We start from the raw sequence: 23,244 nt of genomic DNA on the forward strand, positions 1-23,244 counted from the left end.
AGGTATTGCCATCACCTGACAGAGTCAAAGGTGTAACTTTCATTTCCCTTGAAACTTCCTTGGCTTTAACACCCACAGGAGTTTTGCAGCTGCCACAAGAGAGCAGTTTTGCAGCTGCTTCTCCACTCTTCTCATCTGCTGACAGCTTTCAAGTGCTATTCTGCCCCTGATGAATCTGACAGAAAAGTCAGCAGGCAAATGAAGCAGTATGTGGAGCAGCTGCTGCAGCTGCATGTTGGTAGCCACCATAAAGTACCTAAAGGACTTAGATGTATTGGAAAGAGCAAAGATTTCAGGACAGCAAGATGACTTCCAAGTTTGCAAAGGAGAGGTTACATTAGTTGGCGTTTCTTGGCTTATTAGTCTGCCTCTGTGTCACTCACAGTGGTACAGACATGGCTATATCTGAGTGCATGCAACACACAAACACCAACAGGCACTCAGCTAGTATAATTTGTTTAATAAAGTCTTTTCTGTTCTTAAAAAAGTTTACAAGACAGATGTATTCCACGTGATAAACAACTAGCAGCTGATCTTTCCTTTTAATAACTTAATCCATGCAGAAATACTGGACTGCCTAACCTGGTGTTACAGCTGAACAATATACCAAAACATACACAGCACAGATCTACATGCTGCCATGGAAACAGGTGGCAAATGACACCATAAGAGTGAGAATCAAAATGCAAGCCTGCATGGATAATTTTCAGAATTCAAGTCTAAGGAAAAACCCTGATTTATTTTTTAAATGGAGCTTATGTACTGATAGTGAATGTTCTGCTACAATATGCCTACAGTGACCCCTTATTCAGCAGTCATGTGAAAACACATACACAAAAATGTTACTAGTCCTTTTTACTATTGATACTACACATCAACAGCTGAATCTGATAACATCGCTTTGGTTGTTTCAATACAGAATGGTACAGGTTTCTAAAATCTCAGTTCTGTTTTCCATTCTTTTCCAAAGTCACTGAAGACTGGTGCTGAGTTGAATGTCTGGTCTCTTCAAAAATCCAGTGCAGCTTTTGTATGAGAAACTGTGGAAGGCAAACAAACAGGAATATTACTGGGAGTAGAAATAGAGTATGATTCCTTCAAATCCCATAGAGAAAATTATCTTTACTTATTGTCACAGCATGAAAATTAATGCTAGGTTATCAGGATATCATATTTTAGAAACGTTCAGCTCTCTAAAATCTTAAATGCTAATGGAAAAGTCAGACTGACCAAAGCACTCTAGAAGGCCTGCAAACTCCTGTTCTCTAAAATGTTCTTATTTCAACACATAATCCAGAAACAGGTGAGGGGAAATCTTGTATCCCTGTAGCACAGCTGCAAGGTCAAGTTTATGAGAAATAGTACAGTCCCACTTTATTTTCTAAGAACATGTTCTGCTTCCCAATGTGCCTGCTCATCTCCAACATTAAAACAGGAAGGTGAACAGAGCATAAAGCTGAAGAGAGCAGAACTCATGTGATTTCAGCTGTTTTATTATCATACATGACAACACACTTTTGACTGCAAGCCAACTAATGAACAGAACTATTTCACACCAGTCTTGAAGCTTCTCTCCATGAGGCCAGCAAAAAAAAGCCTGTGGACTTGAAAGCCTCTTTGATCTATTTTCCAGTTCCAGGTCGATCCAAACCAAATTAAGATATTTCCAGAAATCTATTTAATGCCTTACACAAAATCATTTTTATTAGTAACACACTGATCATGTAAACTTTTATAAAACAAAACATCCTCCAATGTCTGACCACCAGGAAAATTAATGGATTAAAAAACCCCACATTTCCTGAGCAAAGCATGATACTGAATTGCAGAAATCATAAGCCAGTCTGAACACTAGGATGCCAAAACAAGAGAAAAGTTAGATCTTAACTCTGCAAAACTGTTACAAATTAAACTTCATAGCCAGCTCAAGACTTCACTGTGCAGATGAAGGAAATAACATATTCTTGAGAACTTAGACATGTTTGAAAGTTCAAAATCAGGAATGTAGCTTTGCAGCCAGAGGGAGTGGGGGGGAAGGGGAAGGAAGGCAATTAAAGCTGTGTCCTGAAGTCTTAAAACTGACTGGAAGAGTATGATAAATATATATCTACATATATAAATAATCCACGACAAAGGATTCAGGTCTATATTCAGTCTAATTCCATTCATTCATGTCCAGGCATGTCCTGCAGCTCAACTGCCTGAATGAAGGAGAGGAAATCCTAGATCTGATTCTGAATTCAAGCAGCAAGTCTAGTTCTCACTGACTGGCCTTACATTCTCATTAGATAATGAAGGTATATGAAATAGCCTGATCTCAAGTCCTCCAGGGAAAGAACAAACTGAGGAGGGAGGAGTAGGAACCATGATCCTAAGTTGGAGTTCTGGTCTGTCTCCAACTTCTGAAATGTTTCTCATTTCCACTGCTGTGGACTGTGTTATTTAGGTATTACAAATGGTGTAGGCTGTTCCAGAGTGACCTGCCTGCTAGGTAAAGGCAGAGAGAAACTCTGCCATATATCTCTGCTCTGAAGAATACAAAGTAGGATTTTGAGTTAAGTCACTGCTGTGTTATAAGGCCAAAATTTTAGATTTCCTGAGGTCAACCTGGAAACAGTTGTACTGGGCCAGACTCACAGATACACACCTCCAGCCTAGCACATAGCTGGGAAGTTTTCATTCAGTTCTACATTCTAATGTGCAGAATGCAGATAGAAGCACAGGTTTCCCACCAGAAGTTACCAGAATTTCACCTTTCAGCACTTCTAATGCTGCATGTACTGCTTCAGTAAAGCACCCAGGGTTAGAGACTGCCGGGCAGGGGGACACAGCTTTATGGAGAAGTGGAAAAGCCAAACCTGAGACCTGCTTTGGATGAGCTAAGGCTCTCTTTCTGAAGACACATCTCCTTCTGCTCCACTGCTTGCACTGGGGTCATCCTTGTTACGGGGAGCATTTCTTTCTCTACTTGACTCAGAGGGCACCTTGGTTCTGGTCTTCTCTTTTCTTTGTTGCTGTTTTTCAAGTTTGGTCATCTAATTGCAAAGCAAGGAGAGTGAGAAAACACTTCATGGAATAAAATATTTTCAGAAGACTATTTCTAAAAAATTGTAAATGTGAGCATTTATATAAAATTTGAAACTCTGATTCAGAACACTATTACATATACTGATAAAATAGAAAAGGAAAAAAAATAATAAAGTTTTAGGTTTTCAGAAATGTGGAGAAGACAGTGAATTATCTTCATACACTAACATGATGACTTCCTGAGTATAGAAAAGATGTGCTCATAGTCAAACGACTACCCTCTGCTTTCCAGATGTCCTTCACCACCCAAATCAATCTGCAAACATGGTAAACAATAAAACCCAAGGACCAAAAAGGGGAGATGGATTCCACCAAACTCCTCTTCTGTTTTGGGTCTTGAGTAGCAGTTTTGTAGCTTCAACGGTGCTCACAACAGATATATGCCAGGTTTGGACATCCAGCACACAAGAATAAATATATTTTGTTATTTATCCAGAGAAAGAGATATATGAGCCTTAGCATCACATAGGATATAGAACAACCATTTCAAATCAGCTTGAACAAATCCATCAGCTAACACTGCCTTGTCACCTCTCAACTGAAATTCTTTCAATGCTACTAAGAGTCAAATCAAGTTGCACATAGCTGTCACTTCTACATATATTTCCCGTTTTTCAGAGATACAGGCTGCAGCAAGTTTTGATAGCTATCTGAAGCACAATTTGTGCTGTTTATTCATTTGGATAATTTCTGTAATATACTGGTATTCTCTGCTATCACAGTTTCCCCTAGAGAAAGCATACTATTCATAAATCATAATTTAATGGCCAGAAGATCTGAGGTGAAATCTTCATAGAATAAAATAAGCTAGATTATGTGTGTTGATTATGAATTAGATAGGCTCATGGAAGATGCATATAGAGAAGTAAATCTGAGCTCCAAGTCAGTAAGAGCTAAGAGCACAGACTGCAGAGCCTTGGGAGGATGTACAGCATCCCCTTGTACCTTATCCCACATCTACACCCCCACTGAACAGGTGCACACACAGGCTTTCAGCCTAAGGCAGAATATTCTTAGCTGGTGACCTGGTTTAAGCCAGGATGAAGCCATTTTCTTTTACTGATTTTTTTTTTTTTCCTTTAGAAAGCTCTTTTAACTAGCAGCAAGTTTTCCAGCTAATGGACTGATAACACTGGAATGTTTATGGTACTGCCAGGACTTCAAGGTCACTTTGCTCTACTTGTTGAAACTGTGACCTCAAATGCTGCAGGAACAGAAGAGTCCTATCTGTAACCCTCCTGTAGGGAGTAGTGGACTAGATGGACAGCAAAACTGACCAAAGTATTGCATTCCATATATCTACGTAAACTTGGTGTAAGGTCAGGCATCATGGAAGTCAACTTCCTTCCTGCTTCTTCTTCCCTTCTCTTCTGTCCATGGTCAGCATCCAGGGAGAACTCTTATCTGTCCATCACTGCTGACCTCCAGGCTTGTGCATTTTTAACTCTCCCCTCAGCTCCTGTCTGCTCTGTTACTCTCTCCAACAGCGCTCTGGGACATTTTGGGACTGCTCACAGCTCAGGAGATGCTGTGGGAGTTGCTGGGGGTTGGGGGAGGCAATAGGGTTTTGTACATTCCTGAGCACATTTGTATATAATTGTACATATTTTCTTTTATCATTAGTATGTAATGAAAGCTGCCTAGTTTAGTTTTCAATATGGAAAGTCTCTTAATTCTCTCTCTCCTTCCCTACCTGGGTAGGAAGGGGAGGGGATCGAGAGCATTATTGTTGCTGGTTCAATTGTCGATCCTGAGTCATACCGTGATAGCTAGCTATTTCAAAACTGAAAAGTTTATTTTTGCTATGTGAAATGAGAGAGTGTGATGTATCTCTCTGTTTAGCAGAATCCAGTCCTCAAGTCATGTGCATCAATGTAACAAACGTATTGAGCATGATACAGGCAGTATTTCAACTCTGGTATCTGACAACATGCATGTTACTCATCTGCCAACAAGCCCATTTACACAACACATGAACATTAAAGGTAATCAAGAAAGTGAGTGCATCCGCAAGAAGGGAAACAAAAATTTGTGCATCCCTAGTACTAAAGGTACTCAACTGTAGTTCGTGGTACACCCGTGGTCTGTATGCAGTTGGATAGTATTTTTGAAAATGGTATTGCGGTCATCTAGCTGCTGAAATCAGAATTAGCTTTCAATGATCTTCATAGTACATAAATGTACCAGAGGAGGTCAGGCACACTACCTTAGCTACAGGTTGCAGGGACCTAAAAACACAGCACCTAGGTTTCAAAATATACTTTCATACCTATTTAAATAACTATGTGAGAGGGTAGTGTATATTCATAACTTCACTGGCCCTCAATCTAGCAGTCAGTAATTGTAAAGAACCCCCCAACACGAGTACCCCCAATGCCAAGCCAAACTGCTGCAACAAACCTATAAACAGCTGTTGCAACCTGTACCCCTTTCTTTAACTGCAGCATCAAGGCTCCTAGAAGTGACTTTTTCAACAAGAATGATGCAGAAAAATATTTTCCATTACCTCATTGTTCTGTAACTTGTAACTCCATGAAACTTCACCATTTCAGTAAATAATGTGATTACTGAATGACATGATATCCCGTCTTCTCCAACTAGTGTACCTTACTACTGGCTAAGACACATGACATTGATAGTTTAAATTGAGTCACCTTTGAGAAGACTGCGAGCTAACCAAATAAAGCTAACCCTGAATTTTCAAAGCATGAAAAACAGTAGTGTATTCACATTGAGAAACCTGTGTTTTGCAATATAGAATCCACATCCATTCTGTACATTTGTTCATATATAATTTACATATAGAGGCAGAAATGGCTTAATATATGATAGCATGTCATATCACTATTTCAAACATGCCCATACTGGCCATTTTCCAACAGGGTCTTGAGGACAAATAGCATGGTCACTAAGACTTTTGAAGTATAGATAGTAATATATAGTTTTATAAATACATATAGATGTGTACATATAGTCTGATGTACAGGAGTACATCATATCCTGGAGTACAGTATGCAACATATGGTCTCCAATGTTCTGTGTGCTTACCACAAAGAACCTCATAAGTTACCTAGTTCTGTAAGGAATTAGTTTGAGAACAATATAGTGCAGAGGGAAACAAACCAGCAGATACACAGAGATAAAACCAGATCCATCTTCACACTTGGCTCTGCAGCAGACCCAAAGATCTACTCATGACTATTCAACTACATCTCTTCCTCACAGGCCAACACTTCTAATGAAGAAAAAAAACAGGAGCAGGAATAACTTTGGAATATTTAGAACAACTCCCAGGTTGCCATGATCTGACAGCGGTATTCACCAAGCTCAAAAAACAATTCATAAAATGTTCATTTAGATAAGATGAGAGGGTAATTTGATAAACTGTATTTATTTCTGTTGCATAAGAACAGGATTATTTTTTTTAACTATAACAAATAAAAGGCAAAAATATTTTTTTTAACTCTTTCATCCATCCAAACTCAAACAGATATATATTTGGTGTGTACCTATGGCCATAAACATACACATGCACGCTCTCCAATCTGTGCATACACCATGATTAGTCTACGAACCAAAGATCAGACACATAGATTAAAATTAGTTTCTTTGTACACAATATATAGTCTCTTTGCTATTACACAGGAAACAAAGGAAGTACACATCTTAACTATTTTCATTGCTGGCTTATAAGGTGCTTAAGTAATTCAAAAGGATGTATTATAGGAGTATGCTCCACCATAAAAGACCTACCAGGGAGCTGAAAAAAGTTTACAACAGTTAACTTTTTGGTATTACAGTGATTAAAACTTCAGACACAAGTCTGGTTCAATGAAACATACCTTTAATGCTTCCCTTACAAGCACAGAATGTGTTCCATACTCATGATCTTATCTGCAGAAATATCATGAGCTGTTTGTGGCTCCTGCTTTATGTGTTTGCTGGCTAGATGTGAAGATGGTGTATCTGTACAGAAAGTGTCTAACTCAGCTGTACATCTATGAACCAAAATTCTTACTTTTCTGGGACATCTTGGAAGAGACTCCTAAGCATTCAAAGTGTGGGCATCTTACAACAGAAGCAGTACTTTGTCTTGTGGCAAACATACTGTGTCTGCCTAAGATGTAATGCTGGGCTGGTCAGCAGCATGTAGCAGTTACATCTGCACAAGCACTAAAAGGCTTGACATTTATAATACAAGACCAGATATGCTGCATGTTGAGCTGTGACATGCTGCATATAGGTAAAAAGTTGTGCACAGGATAAGAATCAGTGCCACTCAATCCAGTAGGACAGTCTTAACTATAGGCATAACAGGAGTAACTAAGTCTGAAAACTCACATGAAAAATAATGTAAACCTGTACAAGTCAATCCTTTTATGTCAAGCCACAGTATCCTGGAATCACTTTGTGTTACAACTTTGGCCAGAACCAAAACTCACAAACCAGGTGGCTGCCATTCATGGCCCCTTGCCAAAAGTTGAAATCTGAGTTTGAGGACCTGATCTTGGTCAACTGCTGAATTTCTGAAGCATGAAAGAAGTCAGAAAAGTCTTGAAATATCTCAAGTATTTAGAACCACCTTCCCTGCAGCCATGCGCAAAAATGCAAGAATCCTCAGTCCACAGAATGCAACTTTTCTCCCATTGTAATACAGATGTTTTACAACACTGACACACTACCAATGAACTAATATTCTCAAACTATGTGGACGTTGTTTTGTCCACAACAAACTGAACAACATAAAGAGTAACAGTTTTGGAAAAGGTCAAAATTTACCTTTGGGTTGACAGCTTCTTTGACAAATCCTAAACTGATGCAATTTAATAGTAAATCATAGACATGAAATTCCAAAATTTGAATAATTACAGTGGAAAGCTAGACCGCAAAGTAAAAGGTTTCACCAAAGCAGAAATGTCTGCGATTGTGTCAGCTCTAATACTATGTCACATCAGTTTTGCAATTAATTTGCCATAACAAAAATATACCAGCAAATTGGCACACCAATTCCACCACTTGAAAATACTAATAATTCTCCAGGTTGCTTTGCTGAAGTTAATTTCCCACATTCAGAAGTGTCTTAATGTCAGCCTTCCTTGAAGTTCTATCTTCCTGAATAAAAAAACATATCTTTTGTTTTATTTTTTCTCTGTGATCAGTGTGTACACAGAGGTTGATTGCTGCTCTAGAGACAGCTTTTCCTTTTGCAATACCCAGGAAGAAGTGAGTAGCACCAAGAGAATTATTTTGTTAGCAGTCTGCCAGAAAATCAGTGGCAGCATTCATGTTTCTGAAACCTCAAACCAAAACAAGATCTGCAAAAATTTCAGAACTAGTGTGCCAAGATGCTAACATTTCAAATCTAAAAAAATATATTAAAAAAAAAAATTAAAAAAGAATCACAACAACTTCAAGGACAGGTTACATGTCAGGAAGAGACCAAACCTTCAAACTGCTGTAGGGCATTACAAATCTAGCAATTTAATACTAATACCACTAAGCAAATTAGATTAATTTATTATCAGAGGTCTACTGCAAAAATAAATCAGTGGAAAGGTCATGAGAGAAGAAAGGCTAGTCTTCACAATCTGTAAGGAGATGGCACATCATCTAACTTTTTTCCTTTTCCTTTCCTCTATACCTTAGACTTACGACCACAGTGTTATTAGGAGCTTTTTTCTCTTTGAGAAGAGGACACAATCCTCCTGGCCAATGAGCAGCTCATGCAAGGAATGACATACTTCATTTTGCTCCTAGAAGAAATGTGAGCAGCACATAATCAAGTTACACTATATGGGTCTAAAGCCTGAGGCAAGGAAAGTGTTTCCAGCCCTTCATCAGCTAGCCTGGTCCAACTCAGTGCCAAGGGTCTTGGAAAAATTACCTAGCCAAACAGTTTATCAGCTGCACGCCTTCCCATTCACTTTCTTCAGCCTCTTTTTATCACCAGTGATATATGTAACGTCTTGAGCTCCCTTTGGTTCACTATCCACACCAAAACTCTCAGTCTAAGAAAATTAACTCACAGATTTTGGATTTGTTTATTCAAAGTAAGCTCATAAAGTGCAGCTGGAAGAAGAGAAACATCAAAGTTGGTAACACAACATCTAGAAAACATCGGAAAGTCATTGTAAGGTCCCCCTGGAGTCTTCTTCAGACGGAACAACCCCAACTCCCTCAGCCTGTCTTCATAAGAGAGGTGCTTCAGCCCTTCAATAATTTTCCTTGCCTTCTCTGGACACATTCCAACAGGTCCATGTTCTTCTTGTGTTGGGGGCTCCAGAGCTGGATGCAGCACTCCAGCTGAGGTCTCACCAGGGCAGTTGACATTTCTTCTACAGTCCTTCTGCCAAGGAGAGGACTGTAGTTTATTTCTCATAACAGTGAGATTTTACTTTGGCTGTGTCAAGACTGTGCTACTGATCACACAATTCCAAGACAATCCCCACCTCTCCCTCAAATGAAAGTGCAAGCTGAAACAACACCATACTTGGGGAACTGAAAATACCTTCAGCTACATTATCTCCAAATGTTCTAACTGAAAAGTGATAGAAAAATTAAAATACTAGATTTGGGATTTCTCCACATTCAGCAGAGAATTTCAGAATTATCCACAATGCTTTCAAAGTTCAAGGGGCTTTTTTTGAGTTGTCACCTCCCCAGGCACCCTCTGAAAGCTCTTCTTACCACACTTTGGACTGGCTACTTCTACTAGCTACAAACTTGCTTCACCCTGGCTCAAACCAGGACACCTACAAAAAAATTAAAATAACATCTCCCTAACCTTCCAGAAACCAGGATATAAACATAAAAAGCATTCAGGGCATTTCTAACCTAACTTCAGCAACCATCACAACAAACTTCATCAAGACAGCACAGAAATTTGCTACACTCTCAGCACTGACCTCTGTAATTCTCCAAATGGATGCATGGAAATTCAAAATAAATTATCCCAAGTTGCTTAACTGGTTAAGGCTGGAAACTAGAATGCTTATGATTTGTACTAGAACACTAGGAAAACTCCTTTCTTTTTTTCTTTTTTTTTTTTTTCCTGCATGATAGCCAAGAGTGAAGGGAAATGCTTGATCTACCCTCACTCTCAAAACACCATGCAGGAAATGTTGTCGCTATTCTTGAACTCAGAAGAGAATGATTGCATGCCTATATTTACTGTCTCTCATTTTATGTCTTTCTGTTTTCATATTTCTTATTATTTTTCTAATCTGTGGCTTTATTTTGCCTTTCCAGCAAAACTTCTTGTACATCAGACTTGCCAAAAAGGTGTTTTAAGAGCTCAACTAAATGCCATCTCATTACTTCTTTTCCTATTATTCCTTTCACATGTCCAAATACCAAAAAATTACAAGTCTTCAGAAAAGGCCCACCCATCACTAACTACTGCTGGTGTAAAAATCTTCTGATTTACTTCATACTTTCAATTAATTTGCTACTGAAATGTAGTAGCATCCTCTGCTAGGAAACTAGGGTTTCACAAACAGCTGGGATATTCTTTTGAATGACAGAAATATATATGCACATATATATTTTATATATATACACACATACATATTTGTTGTATGAGGAGGATACTTTTTAATTCTTTTTTTTATTAATTCTGTAAGTGATTTATTTAGACCTCTCTAGGACAAGGAACTCATTTACTAATTGTGGAGAGTCTTGCAGAAGACTGGCTGCGTGAGAAAGGTCACGTAAACATGATACAGCTGGTTAATTGTAAGAGCTGAGAAAAGGGAGTTTTGCAAGAAACCAGGACAGCATGTCCTTGAGCACAAAAACTGCTATACAATAACAAGATATGGTAGAGGGAACTTGGACTTGAGAGTGAGAAAGCTAGCCTGGGAACACTAACTACAATAATGTAATCAAAGGCGTGGTTAACATTAATAGTTAGCCAATGGTGAGCTTAGCTTTGCACTATGTATGAGCTTCATTATTGAGAGTATAAATACTGCCTGATTGGAGTCAATAAACGAGACTTGCTGATCACTCATCATGGTCGTTTGCATCTCTCCCGTCGCCTCCCACAACTAATTAGGCACAAATTCACTAATTACATTGCTAAGGAATTATAAAGCTCAGACTACCAATTACCACAGACTGAAAAAAGACGTATTTTGCTGTCACATCCAATGATATAAAAGAGCCGTTAATCAGCAATTATTTGTATAATCATTTTCTGTTAACATCCCATTTAACACTGCAGGATGCTTTATTTATCTCTTCTTTGTAAGGCAGAAAGCAAAAAGATAAAAAACACACCATCTCTAAGACATAGTTCACATGCTACAAGCAAATCAAGAAACTGTATGACAGCAAAAAATAAAAATAACAGGCAGGAAAGAGAGAAGAGAATGACAAATTTAAATTCGTTCTTCCTCATCCCATGTCTCGTATGATGGGTGACAGATGATGGCATACATGTCAAATGATATCAGGAAAGGATGCTTAAGACTGTCAGAAACAGCAGTGCCTTGAACAGTGTGCATTAAGGTCCCAATATCAGCAGAAAAAGACACCCAGTAACAGTTTCCAAAACTGGATTATTTGAAAGATGGTATAGATTCAGTTCTTTTTTAATCCAGAACACCCACAGCTGGACTGCTTCATCGGTGTCTGTGCCATGGTAAGAGCTCCTCCATTTCTGTGACAAACAACAATCCCCCACATCAGGCTTTGCAAGAAGCTGGGTGGCTAATGAAATGTGTGTGGACAACACATTGCAGAAGGAAGGCAAACATTACTCTTATTCTCCTATAAGGACTGTCCAGAACCCACTCAACCCACAGAAGGACTCTGTCTGTCCTCCTTTTCAAAGGGTCCAGGCACCAACTCTAGTAAGAATATACTTGGTGTAATCTTATCTTAGAATAAATGACAGTGCTCTAAGCACACCCAGCATCAGAAGCCTCATCTCTGCTGATGGAAAATGAGGTTCAAGGAGGAAAGGAAGGCAATCAGCAGGCAAGACTGAAGCAGAATCATTCACATTAAGATGGAAATCATACCAGAAAAAGTTGAAAACCAGCATGCTTCACAGTCTTCAGCCTATGTTATGGCCACCAGGAAGGTGTTTCCAGATACGAAAAGCAGGCAACTATGAGGGAAAAAGCCTTAAACAAGCAAACATTAATCACGAAAGAGATAGTAATGCAAAATCCAGCAACCCCTGCTGATTCTTGGGTTATTTTACACCCACACACAGGATAGCACGTGGAAAAGCTCCTCTCCCACTGCTCTCCATTTCAGTCAAAAACTGCTCCATGCCATCTTTCTGCCTACCCTTACACCAATTACTCCCACTAGACTGTTTGAGCAAAAAACACTGGTCACCAGGTATGGCCTAGAGACCAAGACATCATGGGGCTCCATCTCATAGTCACAGGCAGCAGGACACAGTGCTGCCATCCATCCTGCCACTGATGCCCTCAACTGCAGGTTATAATAAATGCAGCTATACAAAGGATATGGCCACCTGCACCTGAGACACATCCATGCAAGAGCATGGAGTAAGAGCACAGAGCAAACATTGCCGTTGCTCAGTGGCATGAAGGGAACATGTAGTTTCCTATTTCACAAAAAGCTGGAGTGGCAAAAGCAGAGGGTCAATACCGCTAAAAGCACCGAAACAAAATCTCACCCCTAAGAATTCATAAATATGGCACATGAAAACAGTGAGCTAGAACTCTATTGAGGGCTGATGAACGGTTCAAAGGGGATATCAAAGCACTTGGTTTCTCTGACATCCAGCTTTTTGCAGATTCTGTTTCACAAGCAAATCAGTTAGCAGTTCAATTCCTCCAAGCAGGGGTGTGAATGCTACCATCTACAATAATTTCTCAGTCCAAAGACAGAGCTACTGCTGTTGCTAATTATGCACGGTTTAGGCTGAAAATGCTTTGTATTAAAGCTATGAAGGTACAGAAAGAAAGACCAGCACCAGATTTATTTCCTTCAGGGGCTACAATATCACAAAAGGATACAGAACAGAATTTGGAGGTAAAACAAAACAAACTCCAAACTTTAGCCACTTAAGGCAACAAAAGATGTTTCTTCAGTCTTTCCCATGCTCTTTTCCCAGTAGGCTCCAAATATTCTTAGTATGATATTTTGAGATATGCAGAATTCCTAGGAGATGCACAGTTCCCACCAATTACAGCTACAAGTAGCACTGCAGTTACCACCAAACTATAAGCAGGCTTTAAAAGAGCAGGTATAAGCATACATGACTGGCTGAAAAACCCATGTCTGATTTTTATTCAGAAGAGTGATGGTCAGATAGCAGCTTAAGGACAGACTCCAGAAGCTAAGTGATTTTACCTTGCTGGTTAACTAGTCAAGTAATTTGGTAGGATGACTGTACACGGAATAAACTGCAGATAGAAATAGTTAAGAGTAGAGTAGAGTAGAGTAGAGTAGAGTAGAGTAGAGTAGAGTAGAGTAGAACAGGTTAAATGAAATGTTACACAAATAGGGTTGGTGTGGCCTTGCTGAAGCATAGCTGGTAATAACAATCTCTCCCCCTTCTCTTTCAGCCTGGAAAAGCTGGTCACTGTTGTGTTTAGAGAACAAGAAAACCTCATCACTACATTTGCTTTTCAGCTGTTGCTCAGCAGAGCTAACTCTCCTCTCTGCTCCAGACTTAAATTCAGGACAAATTTGTTGTTCTCTTGTTTCTGACAAAGAGGCAGCTCCTCAGCTCCATCCAGCTACCCACATGCCAAAATTCCTAAATGTCAAGAAACTTCTTTTTTAAAAAGGGGAGACAAGACACATTAAAAACATAATTAATGAGACATGATTAAACAGCAGCTTTAATGAAGAGCAAGAATAAATTGTAAAAATGCTGTTCTGCATCACACATGCATGACCTTTACCAGGACATCAGGCAGCTATCAACAGGCAAGAGGCTGCACAGGAAGCAAAAGGTCTTCATGCCTAAGGAAAGCTATACTGCTTCATAAAAAGAATGCCACAAATCCACAGAGGTGACACAGCCTGGATATCCATCCTTCCCAGACAGATTTTCTGGCTCGCTTACCTGTTTAGGGTCGACAGTGGCAGCCGGAGACTCCAGTTCTATTGTTACAGGACCATCATTCTGGATGTGGACCTGCATGTAGGCACCAAACTTGCCATCTAAAAGTGGAAGAGGTTAACAAGTGTTGAGGGCTCTTGGAAGGATAACACATACCAAAATGTTTTAAAATGTCAATCTAAACACACACACAAAAAAAGTACATAAAAGGACAGCCAACTAATGAACTGCAGAAAGCTACTAAGTAAAAAAACTACTCTATCTGCATCCAGCGATGTGGTCTGATGTTCAAAGATGATAAATATGCAGCTAAGTACAGAAACATCCACAAAACAATCCAAGCGCTCACAATTCACGGTAGGCAGGATAGTTCTCACAGGCAGGAGATTAAATTCTGAAGGATGCAACAGCTAAGCCTGGGGATCTAGTCCAGCTAACCAGTTGATGTTTTGAAGAATTCTTTTATATAAGCAAAAGATAAAAACACCTGAAGACTACTCTGAAGCATTTGATATTGAATACTCTAGAGCAGGGGACACTGGTGCACAGCTCAGTCCCAATCTGCTACAAAAATTTCTACATTCTTGCTTGCAATATAGGCCATTATTTGACAGAGTTTGGCAAAAACGGTGGAAAAAAAGACAGTATCTTCTTCCTTAACCCTGCCTATTTCATAGAATACACTTCTGAAATACAGAATGTCTGTGTCATTTGTCATCAATGGCATTTATTAGCACAACGCCTGAGGCACAGACCACATTTTCTGTATGCATTTGAGAAGTTTCCATCACAACAGACCCATGATATTTTTATCCTGTATAGTCTACAAAAGCCATCTCTTTGTATGCTGTCTTCTTACATCTCATTTTTCTATGAGCAAACTTCATTGCTCCATTTTTCCCAGTCCATCTTTATACTCCTCAACTTCACTCAAACCCTGGCTGATCCTACAGGACTACTCACTTCCACATATCCTCTTCTGTCCTGCACACACCTTTCTAGACCTTCCTGTAGCAAAAGCAACAACATATAAAACTATACCAATACAAATGCATGGAAGAAATAAAAGATGTACTGCAGCAAGCAGAGAGCGGTTATCCAAAGACTAGAACAGTCTCATTTACTGGGAAGGCAGGCCTGAAGCATGCTCAGCAACACAACCAAAACTGCTATCTCGAACAGTGAGCAAGAACATACTGAAAGCCATAGGCTCAAACTTCAGTGGAGCATCCACTCACTGGGAATGTTTACATGAGACATTGTATAGCTACACAGCAGTTTTCCATGGCAACATGTGATGTCCCTGACTGGAGAGAGGTCAAACCAAACTGTCCTGAGTCTTCATTAATATGTTACTTCAGACAAATTGCTCTGGAAGGTAAGTCAGAGAGAAGTCTGGTATTTGCTTAAAAGAAAAAGGAAGAAGAAAAGACATGTTCAGGCCTGTCCAACACATACGGGTCATATCACAACCCAAAGACTGTGTGCCATAAGGCATCCCATGAGCTACAGATACAAGCTCTGGCAAACCACAGTGCTGCATGAGAGTGCTGACAATGGTCTAGCAGCCAAGCAAAAGTTTCTTGGACTGATCACTGAAGAGTCACAGCAACAGAGACGCCAGCTGCACAGCCTCAGGTCCAAATAGTAGCAAGGCTGAGCATGTATTCCCAGTAGACATGCATGCACAAACACATGTATCCTACACACATACAGCCAGCTGTACAGATACCAACACAGAAACATTCACCACTCACATGAACACAAATAACACTTACAATATCACCTTGAACCCCTCACTAGCTGATCAGGATTGAAGTCCATTAGTGGGAAGTATGTACATATCTATGATGTGGACCTTTCCAGCAGGTGGGCTTCGACACTCAAGTCTGCCCAGTAGCTGCCCATGGATTTTGGCCTGCCCAGATGCTGGCACCAAGAAACAGAAGTTCCTGAGGCCTGCAGCCCTGCTCCAGCTGTTGGTAAAGACCGCCTCACACACACGTGCACACACACGTGCACACACACATCTCCCTTCTGCTCTCTGGCAGTTTGCTGTCTCCCCTTCTGTCTTACCCTTAGAGACACACACATATAGGTCTCATCCAGTCTGCCCAGCAACTGGCCAGGATTCCTACAGTTCCTCCAAGAGCCAGTTCCTCCTCTGTTCTCAACCTCAGAGACACAAACCCGGACTCTGCTCTGACCATTGCAGCTCCTTGTCAGCTCATGCTGCTGTGTTTTTGCGCATTCACCCTCACTTGCAGAAACAGGCCTTGGACCCCTGGTCCTACTCCAGTTGCTGCACTCAGTACCCCATTCACACACGTACACATAACAGTGGGTCCCTCACCCAGGGAAATAGTTATAAATGGAATTTATTAAGAAGACAAAGCAGATCAGGTGCAGGGCATGGCCACAAGCATACTGATGAGCCATTGCTTACATGTGGCTGGCCCTTTCTGTAACCATATCCCCTTCTTTTCCCATGTTTGTTCCTCCTGAAAACACCTAGATCCACCCCTTTTCCCTGCCTTTGCTTTCTCACCTAAACATCTCGTAAGTCTTGAGCAACCCTGAATTGCTCCCATATCCCTAGGCAGTGACCCAACACAGACTCAAAGGTGCTCCAGAGAGCCACTACCGTTGACTCCCCAGGATGGGCATCACAACAGGACCACAGGACTGAAGGTTCCCCAGAACAGTCCTGGGAAGGACGCGAACAGGGATCCTCTGAGAATGTGTTCCCCTGCCTGCCTCTGTGCTCCTTTGAGTGTGTGAAGACCAGTTTTGCATTGCATAACCTAAGAAGAACTACTACAGCAGGCGTGAAAACAACTTTCCATCTGACAGCTCCACTGTAGACTCAGTACTCTCTGGAGGGAAAGGACAACTGAGGCTACAGTGGCATCAAAGAATGGCAGATTGCACATGGCTGCCACATCAACAGTTACTACTTTAGAAAGATGCAGCTGACTTGATTGGGTAAACAGAGATATGATGAAACTGTCAGTATTTCAGGAAGGAACAGAAAATTTATAATACAAAAGTATCACAAAACAAGTAAAAAAAAATATCTAAAAGACCTGTTTTCATTTTATACATTTGCAGGAGCCTGGAACATGTAAAAGGTCCCACTGAGAAATTATGTCAGAGCTATCAAAAACCTAGTGGATTATAATTTTCCAGCAGTTTTCAGACCCTTTCCACCCATGCAGCAGAGAAAACCCAAGCAGTTTTTTCCCGAAATCTGTAGCTTATGGCTTCACTGGTGAATCACGTAGATGCACATTTTCAGAGATGCCTATAAATAACGCTCCATTGAAAAACAAAAGCTTGAAGAAGACTTGCTGCTTTCAGTTAGCTGTATGCGTACACCTGAAGTCTAGCTACCATAAAGTTTTAAGAGAATAGAACAAATCCCATGCAATTGTTTCCTGCACAGAAACAGTTTCTGCACCTGACAAGCAGAATAAAACAACTCTATACCTTCATGCAGACAATGAGGGAAGGATCTATTGACACGCTTACAAAGCTGTTATACTGCTTCTTGAGGAAGATCAAGTAGACAGTACTTGAGCTGCTGCTCCTAGAATCACAGAATCTTAGGGGCTGGAAGGGACCTCGAAAGATCATCTAGTCCAAACCCCCTGACAGAGCAGGATCACCTAAAGTACATCACACAGGAACGCGTCCAGGTGAGTTCTGAATGTCTCCAGCGAAGGAGACTCCACAACCTTTCTTGGCAGCCTGTTCCAGTGCTCTGTCACTCTCACAGGAAAGCAGTTTTCCTCATGTTTTACATGGAACCTCCTATGCTCCAGTTTGCACCCACTGCCCCTTGTCCTATCACTGGACATCACTGAAAAAAAGCCTGGCTGTGTCCTCCAGACACTCACCCTTAACATATTTTTAAACATTGATGAGGTCACCCCTCAGTCTCCTCCAAGCTAAAGAGATCCCGCTCCCTCAGCCTTTCCTCATAAGGGAGATGTTTCACTCCCATAATCATCTTTGTGGCTCTGCACTGGACTCCTTCAAGCAGTTCCCTGTCCTTGGACTGAGGGACCCAGAACTGGACACAGTATTTCAGATGTGGCCTCACCAAGGCAGAACAGAGGGGGAGGAGAACCTCCCTTGACCTACTAACCACACCCTTTCTAATACACCCCAGGATGCCATTGGCCTTCTTGGCTACAAGGGCACATTGCTGGCTCATGGTCATCCTCCTGTCCACCAGGAACTACAGGTCCCTTTCTCCTACACTGCTCTCCAGCAGGTCAGCCACAACCTGTACTGGTACATGGGGTTGGTCTTCCCCAGATGCAAGACTCTATACTTGTCCTTGTTGAGTTTCATCAAGTTTCTCCCCGCCCAACTCTCCAGCCTGTCTAGGTCTTGCTGAATGGTAGCACAGCCTTCTTTTGTGTCAACCACTCCTCCCAGTTTTGTGTCATAAGCAAACCTGCTGAGGGCACACTCTGCTCCCTCATCCAGATTATTAACGAAAATACTGAATAGTACCGGTCCCAGTACTGACCCCTGAGGGACTCCACTAGTCACAGACCTCCAACTAGATTCTGTCCTATTGACCACAACTCTCTGACTTCTTCCTTTCAACCAGTTCATGATCCACCTCACTACCTGACCATCAAGACCACACTTCCTCAGTTTACCTACAAGGATGCTGTGGGAACATCCTTGGGAGACAGTGCCAAATGCTTTACTGAAATCAAGATAAACCACATCTACCAGCTGGATTTGACTCCACTGACCACCACTCTTTGGGCCGAACTCTTCAGCCAGTGCTTGATCCAACAGATCGTATGCTCATCCAGGCCATGAGCAGCCAGTTTTTTTATGAGAGTTCGATAGGGAACCATGTGAAATGCTTTTTGGAGGTCCAGATAGACAATATCCACAGCCTTTCCCTCGTCCAATAGCCGGGTCATCAGGTTATAAAAGGAGATCAGGTTCATCAGACAGGACCTACCCTTCATAAACCCATGATGACTGGGCCTGATCCCCTGGTTATCCTCTATCTGTCTGGTAGCGAGGTCAGACTGACAGGTCTATAGTTTCCCAGATCCTCCTTTCTGCCTTTCTTATAGCTGGGTGTTACATTTGCTACCCTCCAGTCCATTGGGACCTCCCCAGTTAGCCAGGACTTCAGGTAAATAACGGAAAGTGGCTTGGCGATCACGTCTGCCAACTCTTTCAGCTCCCTTGGATGTAGCCCATCCAGTCGCACAGACTTGTGTGCATCTGAGTGGTGTAGTAGGTCTCTGATAACTTCATCTTTAATTGTGATGACCTCATTCTGCACTTCCTCCCTGTCTCCTAACTCATGTGGCTGTATATCCATGGAACAGCTACTTCCACTGCTAAAGACTGAAGCAAAGTAGGTGTTGAGCACCTCAGCCTTTTCCTCATCCTTTGTTACTAAGATTCCCTTTGCATCCAAAAACGGATGGAGATTTTCCCTAATCCTCCTTTTGCTGCTAATATAGAAACATTTTTTATTATCCCTAGCAGCTGTAGCTACTTTGAGCTCTACCTGTGCTTTGGCTCTCCTAACTTTCACCCTGCATAGGTTCACTTCATCTTTATAGACTTCATGAGTGACCTGTCCCCTCTTCCAAAGGTCATAGACTCTCCCTTTGTTCTTAAGGTCCAGTCAAAGGTCCCTATTTAGACAGGCTGGTCTCCTACCCCGCTTACTGTTTTTTCAGCACATGGGGACAGCCTGCTCCTGTGCCTTTAGAACTTCTTTCTTGAAGTAGATCCAGCCTTCCTGGACTCCTTTATCCTTCAAGGCAGCCTCCCAAGGGATTTTGTCAGTCTCCTGAGCAGGTCAAAGTTTGCCATCTGGAAGTCTAAGGCGGCAGTTTTACTAACCCCTCTCCTTGTTTCTCCTAGGATCAAAAACTCAATCATCTCATGATCACTGTGCCTGAGACAGCCTCCAACTTTTACTTCTGCCACAAGATCTCCCCTGTTCACCAGAAGCAGGTCCAGAAGTGCACCCTCCCTGGTCAGCTCACTTATCAGCTGTGTGAGGAAGTCATCTTCCACACATTCCAGGAACCTCTCGGAATGTTCCCTCTCTGCTGTGTTGTATTCCCAGCAGATGTCTGGGAGGTTAAAGTCCCTCACAAGAACAACAGCAAGTGACTGGGAGATTTCTCCCAACTGCTTATAGAAAGCTTCATCCACCTCACTGCTTTGGTTGGGAGGTTTATAGCAGACTCCCACAGCGACATCAGCTTTATTGGCCCTTAACCTGATCCAAACACTCTCAACCTCATCATGACTCTACTTGATTTCCAAGCTCTTCTAGCATTCTCTAACATACAGGGCCACTCCACCCCCTCTCCTTCCCTTTCTAGCCCTCCTGAAGAGCTTGTAGCCATCGATTGTGGCACTCCAGACATGTGATGCATCCCACCACATTTCTGTGAAAGCCACTATGTCATAGTTTTCCTGGTGTATTATGGCTTCAAGCTCCCCCTGTTCGTTGCTCATACTGTGTGCATTGGTATAGAAGCACTTCAGATGAGCTAATGATTCCAACACCTTTTTTTCACTGTGGGCTCCATTTCCTACCAGACCCTTCTCAGGTGCTTCCATGATTTCTAAACAACAATCCTTTCTCTCAATGAAACAACAGAGTGACAGAGTGACAATCCTCCCTAGTCCAGCATCCTTCAGGCCCTGGCATGTTTCTCTTGGACTTGTCCCTAACAGGCCCAATTATCTCTCCTTCCCGCTTCATATCTAGTTTAAAGCTCTGTCAATGAGCCCTGCTAACTCTTGCCCCAAAAGCCTTTTGCCCTTCTGGGACAGGTGCATCCCACCTGCCACCAGCAGGCCAGGTGTCTCGTATAGCAGCCCGTGATCAAAAAACCTAAAGCCCTGCCTATGGCACCAGTCATGTACCCATGCAATGATCTGCAGACTCCTCCTGTTTATCTCTTCATCCCTTCTTGCAACAGGTATGGAGACAAACACCACTTGCGCTCCAGACCCCCTAACCAGCCGTCCCAGGGCCCTGAAGTCTCTCTTCATTGCCCCTGGACTCCTTGTAACAATTTCATCACTGCCAACCTGAAAAACCAGCCTCATACCTATTTTTCAAGGGCAACTGGGAGAGGCAGGGGGGCTGTGACAGTTTTCACTTGCCTCTTGAGGATGGACCTCCCTCCCTGCCCCGTGAGTTCACTCCTTCTGTCTGATGATAGAAGGGGAGGGGATCCATCACTTGTTCAAGAACTTCTTCCTTCTGCCCTTGCCTTAGGGTGTGGCTCCACCAATCTATTTCGCTTTCACATTCTCTGATGCTCCTTAACCTTTCTACCTCCTCCCTCAGTTCAACCACCGGCCTGAGCAGATCATTTACTTGCACACACCACACACCAGCGGTGTCACTGGCTCCCTCCAGTACAAGTGCCAGGCTCAGGCATTCGCTGCAGCCCCAGACCTGTACAGCTGCATGTCTGCACGAAAGCTCAGTCCGGGTTCCCACATTGTTTCTCACTGTGGCTTTTGGTCGTGTTGTGACCATGTTTGTCTGTCTAGCTAAAAGAAAGCAACCGCCGTTTGCTGCTCCTTGCGTGCAATCGCGCACACCCACACTAAATGGCTTGCGCCGACCCACTCCAGCTGGCTCGGGCCGCTCTCTGCGATGGGCGCTGCTGCTGCCGCTGCCCTAAGGAGCTGCCGAGAGGCCGCTTTTACATTTTGCCGCGGTTCTCAGACACGCCCTGCGACGTCAGCCTTCCGGTTCCTCACAGGATTCCTGCTCAGTCTCGCGTCTCCCAGCCCTGCCCCGGCTTCACAGTCTCCGGGAAGCCCGGCCTCGTCTCAAAACTCTCTCGGTAATCAAAACGAACAGCTCTCACCGCTGCTGGTGCCGCTACCGCCCGGTCTCTATAGTGGTATCTACAAGTATAGTTAATGTGACAAATTTATTCTGCTGGACACTCATCTCTTTGAATTTCTTTACCCTTAGAAGCTGGCATGCATGCCTTCCTCAGAGGCAAAGATCTTTATCTGAGATGAGACAGACAAGCCACATCTGAGACTTAAGGACTTGAAAATGAGATATAATTTATTTCAGAATATTTTTTTACATATCTCAAGCCTCATGACCCAGAAACTTCACACTGGTTCTATTCAGAAGTTACTTCTAAGGCTGTCTACTTGGAAAGTTATTCCTAATTCACTTCAGGCAGGTACTCTTGCTCCAGATCAGATGAGCACTATTCCAGTGACAACACTCACAAAGGGAATTAATCAACAGTGGCATGTGTAATAGCCCAACTTCCAACAGCTGAATTAGTCTATTAAAAAAATATAGGGACTAGAAAACACAAGTCTGTTAGGCAATATGGCAAGACATTTATTGATCTGTCTTTGATTCGGCTACATAAATTCCACTTTAAGTTATTTTTCCAAAATGTATTAAGCAATTTGTAAGAACAAAGGGAAGAGCATTTATGGCAATACAGAGAATCAAACTCTTATCACTCAATAACTACAATGGTGTGTGTGAATATGTGTAGGGCAAATACAGGAGTACAGATTTTCAAGACAGAAGGTAAAGCCTCATGCTGGTACACTAAGTCTATTTTAATAGTAAAGCAGCTCATTCATCAGTGCTCCTTCCCAGGGTCTTCCCATCATCCTTTGCAATACAGTAGCACGTAGGACAGTATGCCCGAGCAAGTCAGGTTCTGATTTCCTTAGGATATTTTCAGAGCAGAATTCTGTATGTTTGCACACCACACTAAATCACAGTCCAGGTATTACAATTTCGCAAGGTTAGACTTACACTCAAGCAGTCCGGCTCACATACAACCTGCCAACGTGTAAAGGCTCTGTGTTCTAAACCAGCTCAGTGAAACTGCAAACTCTGGTGATGCAACCACAGGACTTAGTCTACTATCTGTGAAACTGCCAAGCTTCAGAAACTTTGTATAAAAAAACCCCAAAAGATATAACAAGCAAACAAACAAAAAAACACACTGGCAAAGGAATTGACACAATAGAAACTTCTATTATAAGAGTCTAACAGACTGGCACAGACTAAAAAGAAAGCA

The 23,244-nt window shown here is 41.9% G+C and overlaps 1 protein-coding gene across 6 annotated transcripts in view; it reads right to left on the reverse strand.

The window, feature by feature from the left end:
* Positions 1-443: 443 nt before the first annotated feature.
* The window catches only part of DTD1 (D-aminoacyl-tRNA deacylase 1), a 29,527-nt gene continuing 6,726 nt past the window's right edge, over positions 444-23,244 (reverse strand). Inside the window, exons 4-7 of one of the 6 annotated variants that reach the window (XM_051615901.1) lie at positions 14,147-14,244; positions 9,317-9,433; positions 2,859-3,035; positions 941-1,040 (exon numbers count right to left, since the gene is read on the reverse strand). In XM_051615901.1, coding sequence (XP_051471861.1) covers positions 2,880-3,035; positions 9,317-9,433; positions 14,147-14,244 — 371 coding nt within the window. In that variant the 3' untranslated portion in view covers positions 941-1,040; positions 2,859-2,879. Of the gene's footprint in view, positions 1,041-2,858; positions 3,036-9,316; positions 9,434-12,113; positions 12,219-14,146; positions 14,245-23,244 lie in introns of those variants that run through there. The other 5 variants (XM_051615903.1, XM_051615904.1, XM_051615906.1 and 2 more) reach the window with 5 other exon arrangements.

The sequence above is a fragment of the Apus apus genome, chromosome 3 (genome assembly GCF_020740795.1).
Source record: "Apus apus isolate bApuApu2 chromosome 3, bApuApu2.pri.cur, whole genome shotgun sequence".
In the NCBI taxonomy this organism is placed as follows: domain Eukaryota; kingdom Metazoa; phylum Chordata; class Aves; order Apodiformes; family Apodidae; genus Apus; species Apus apus.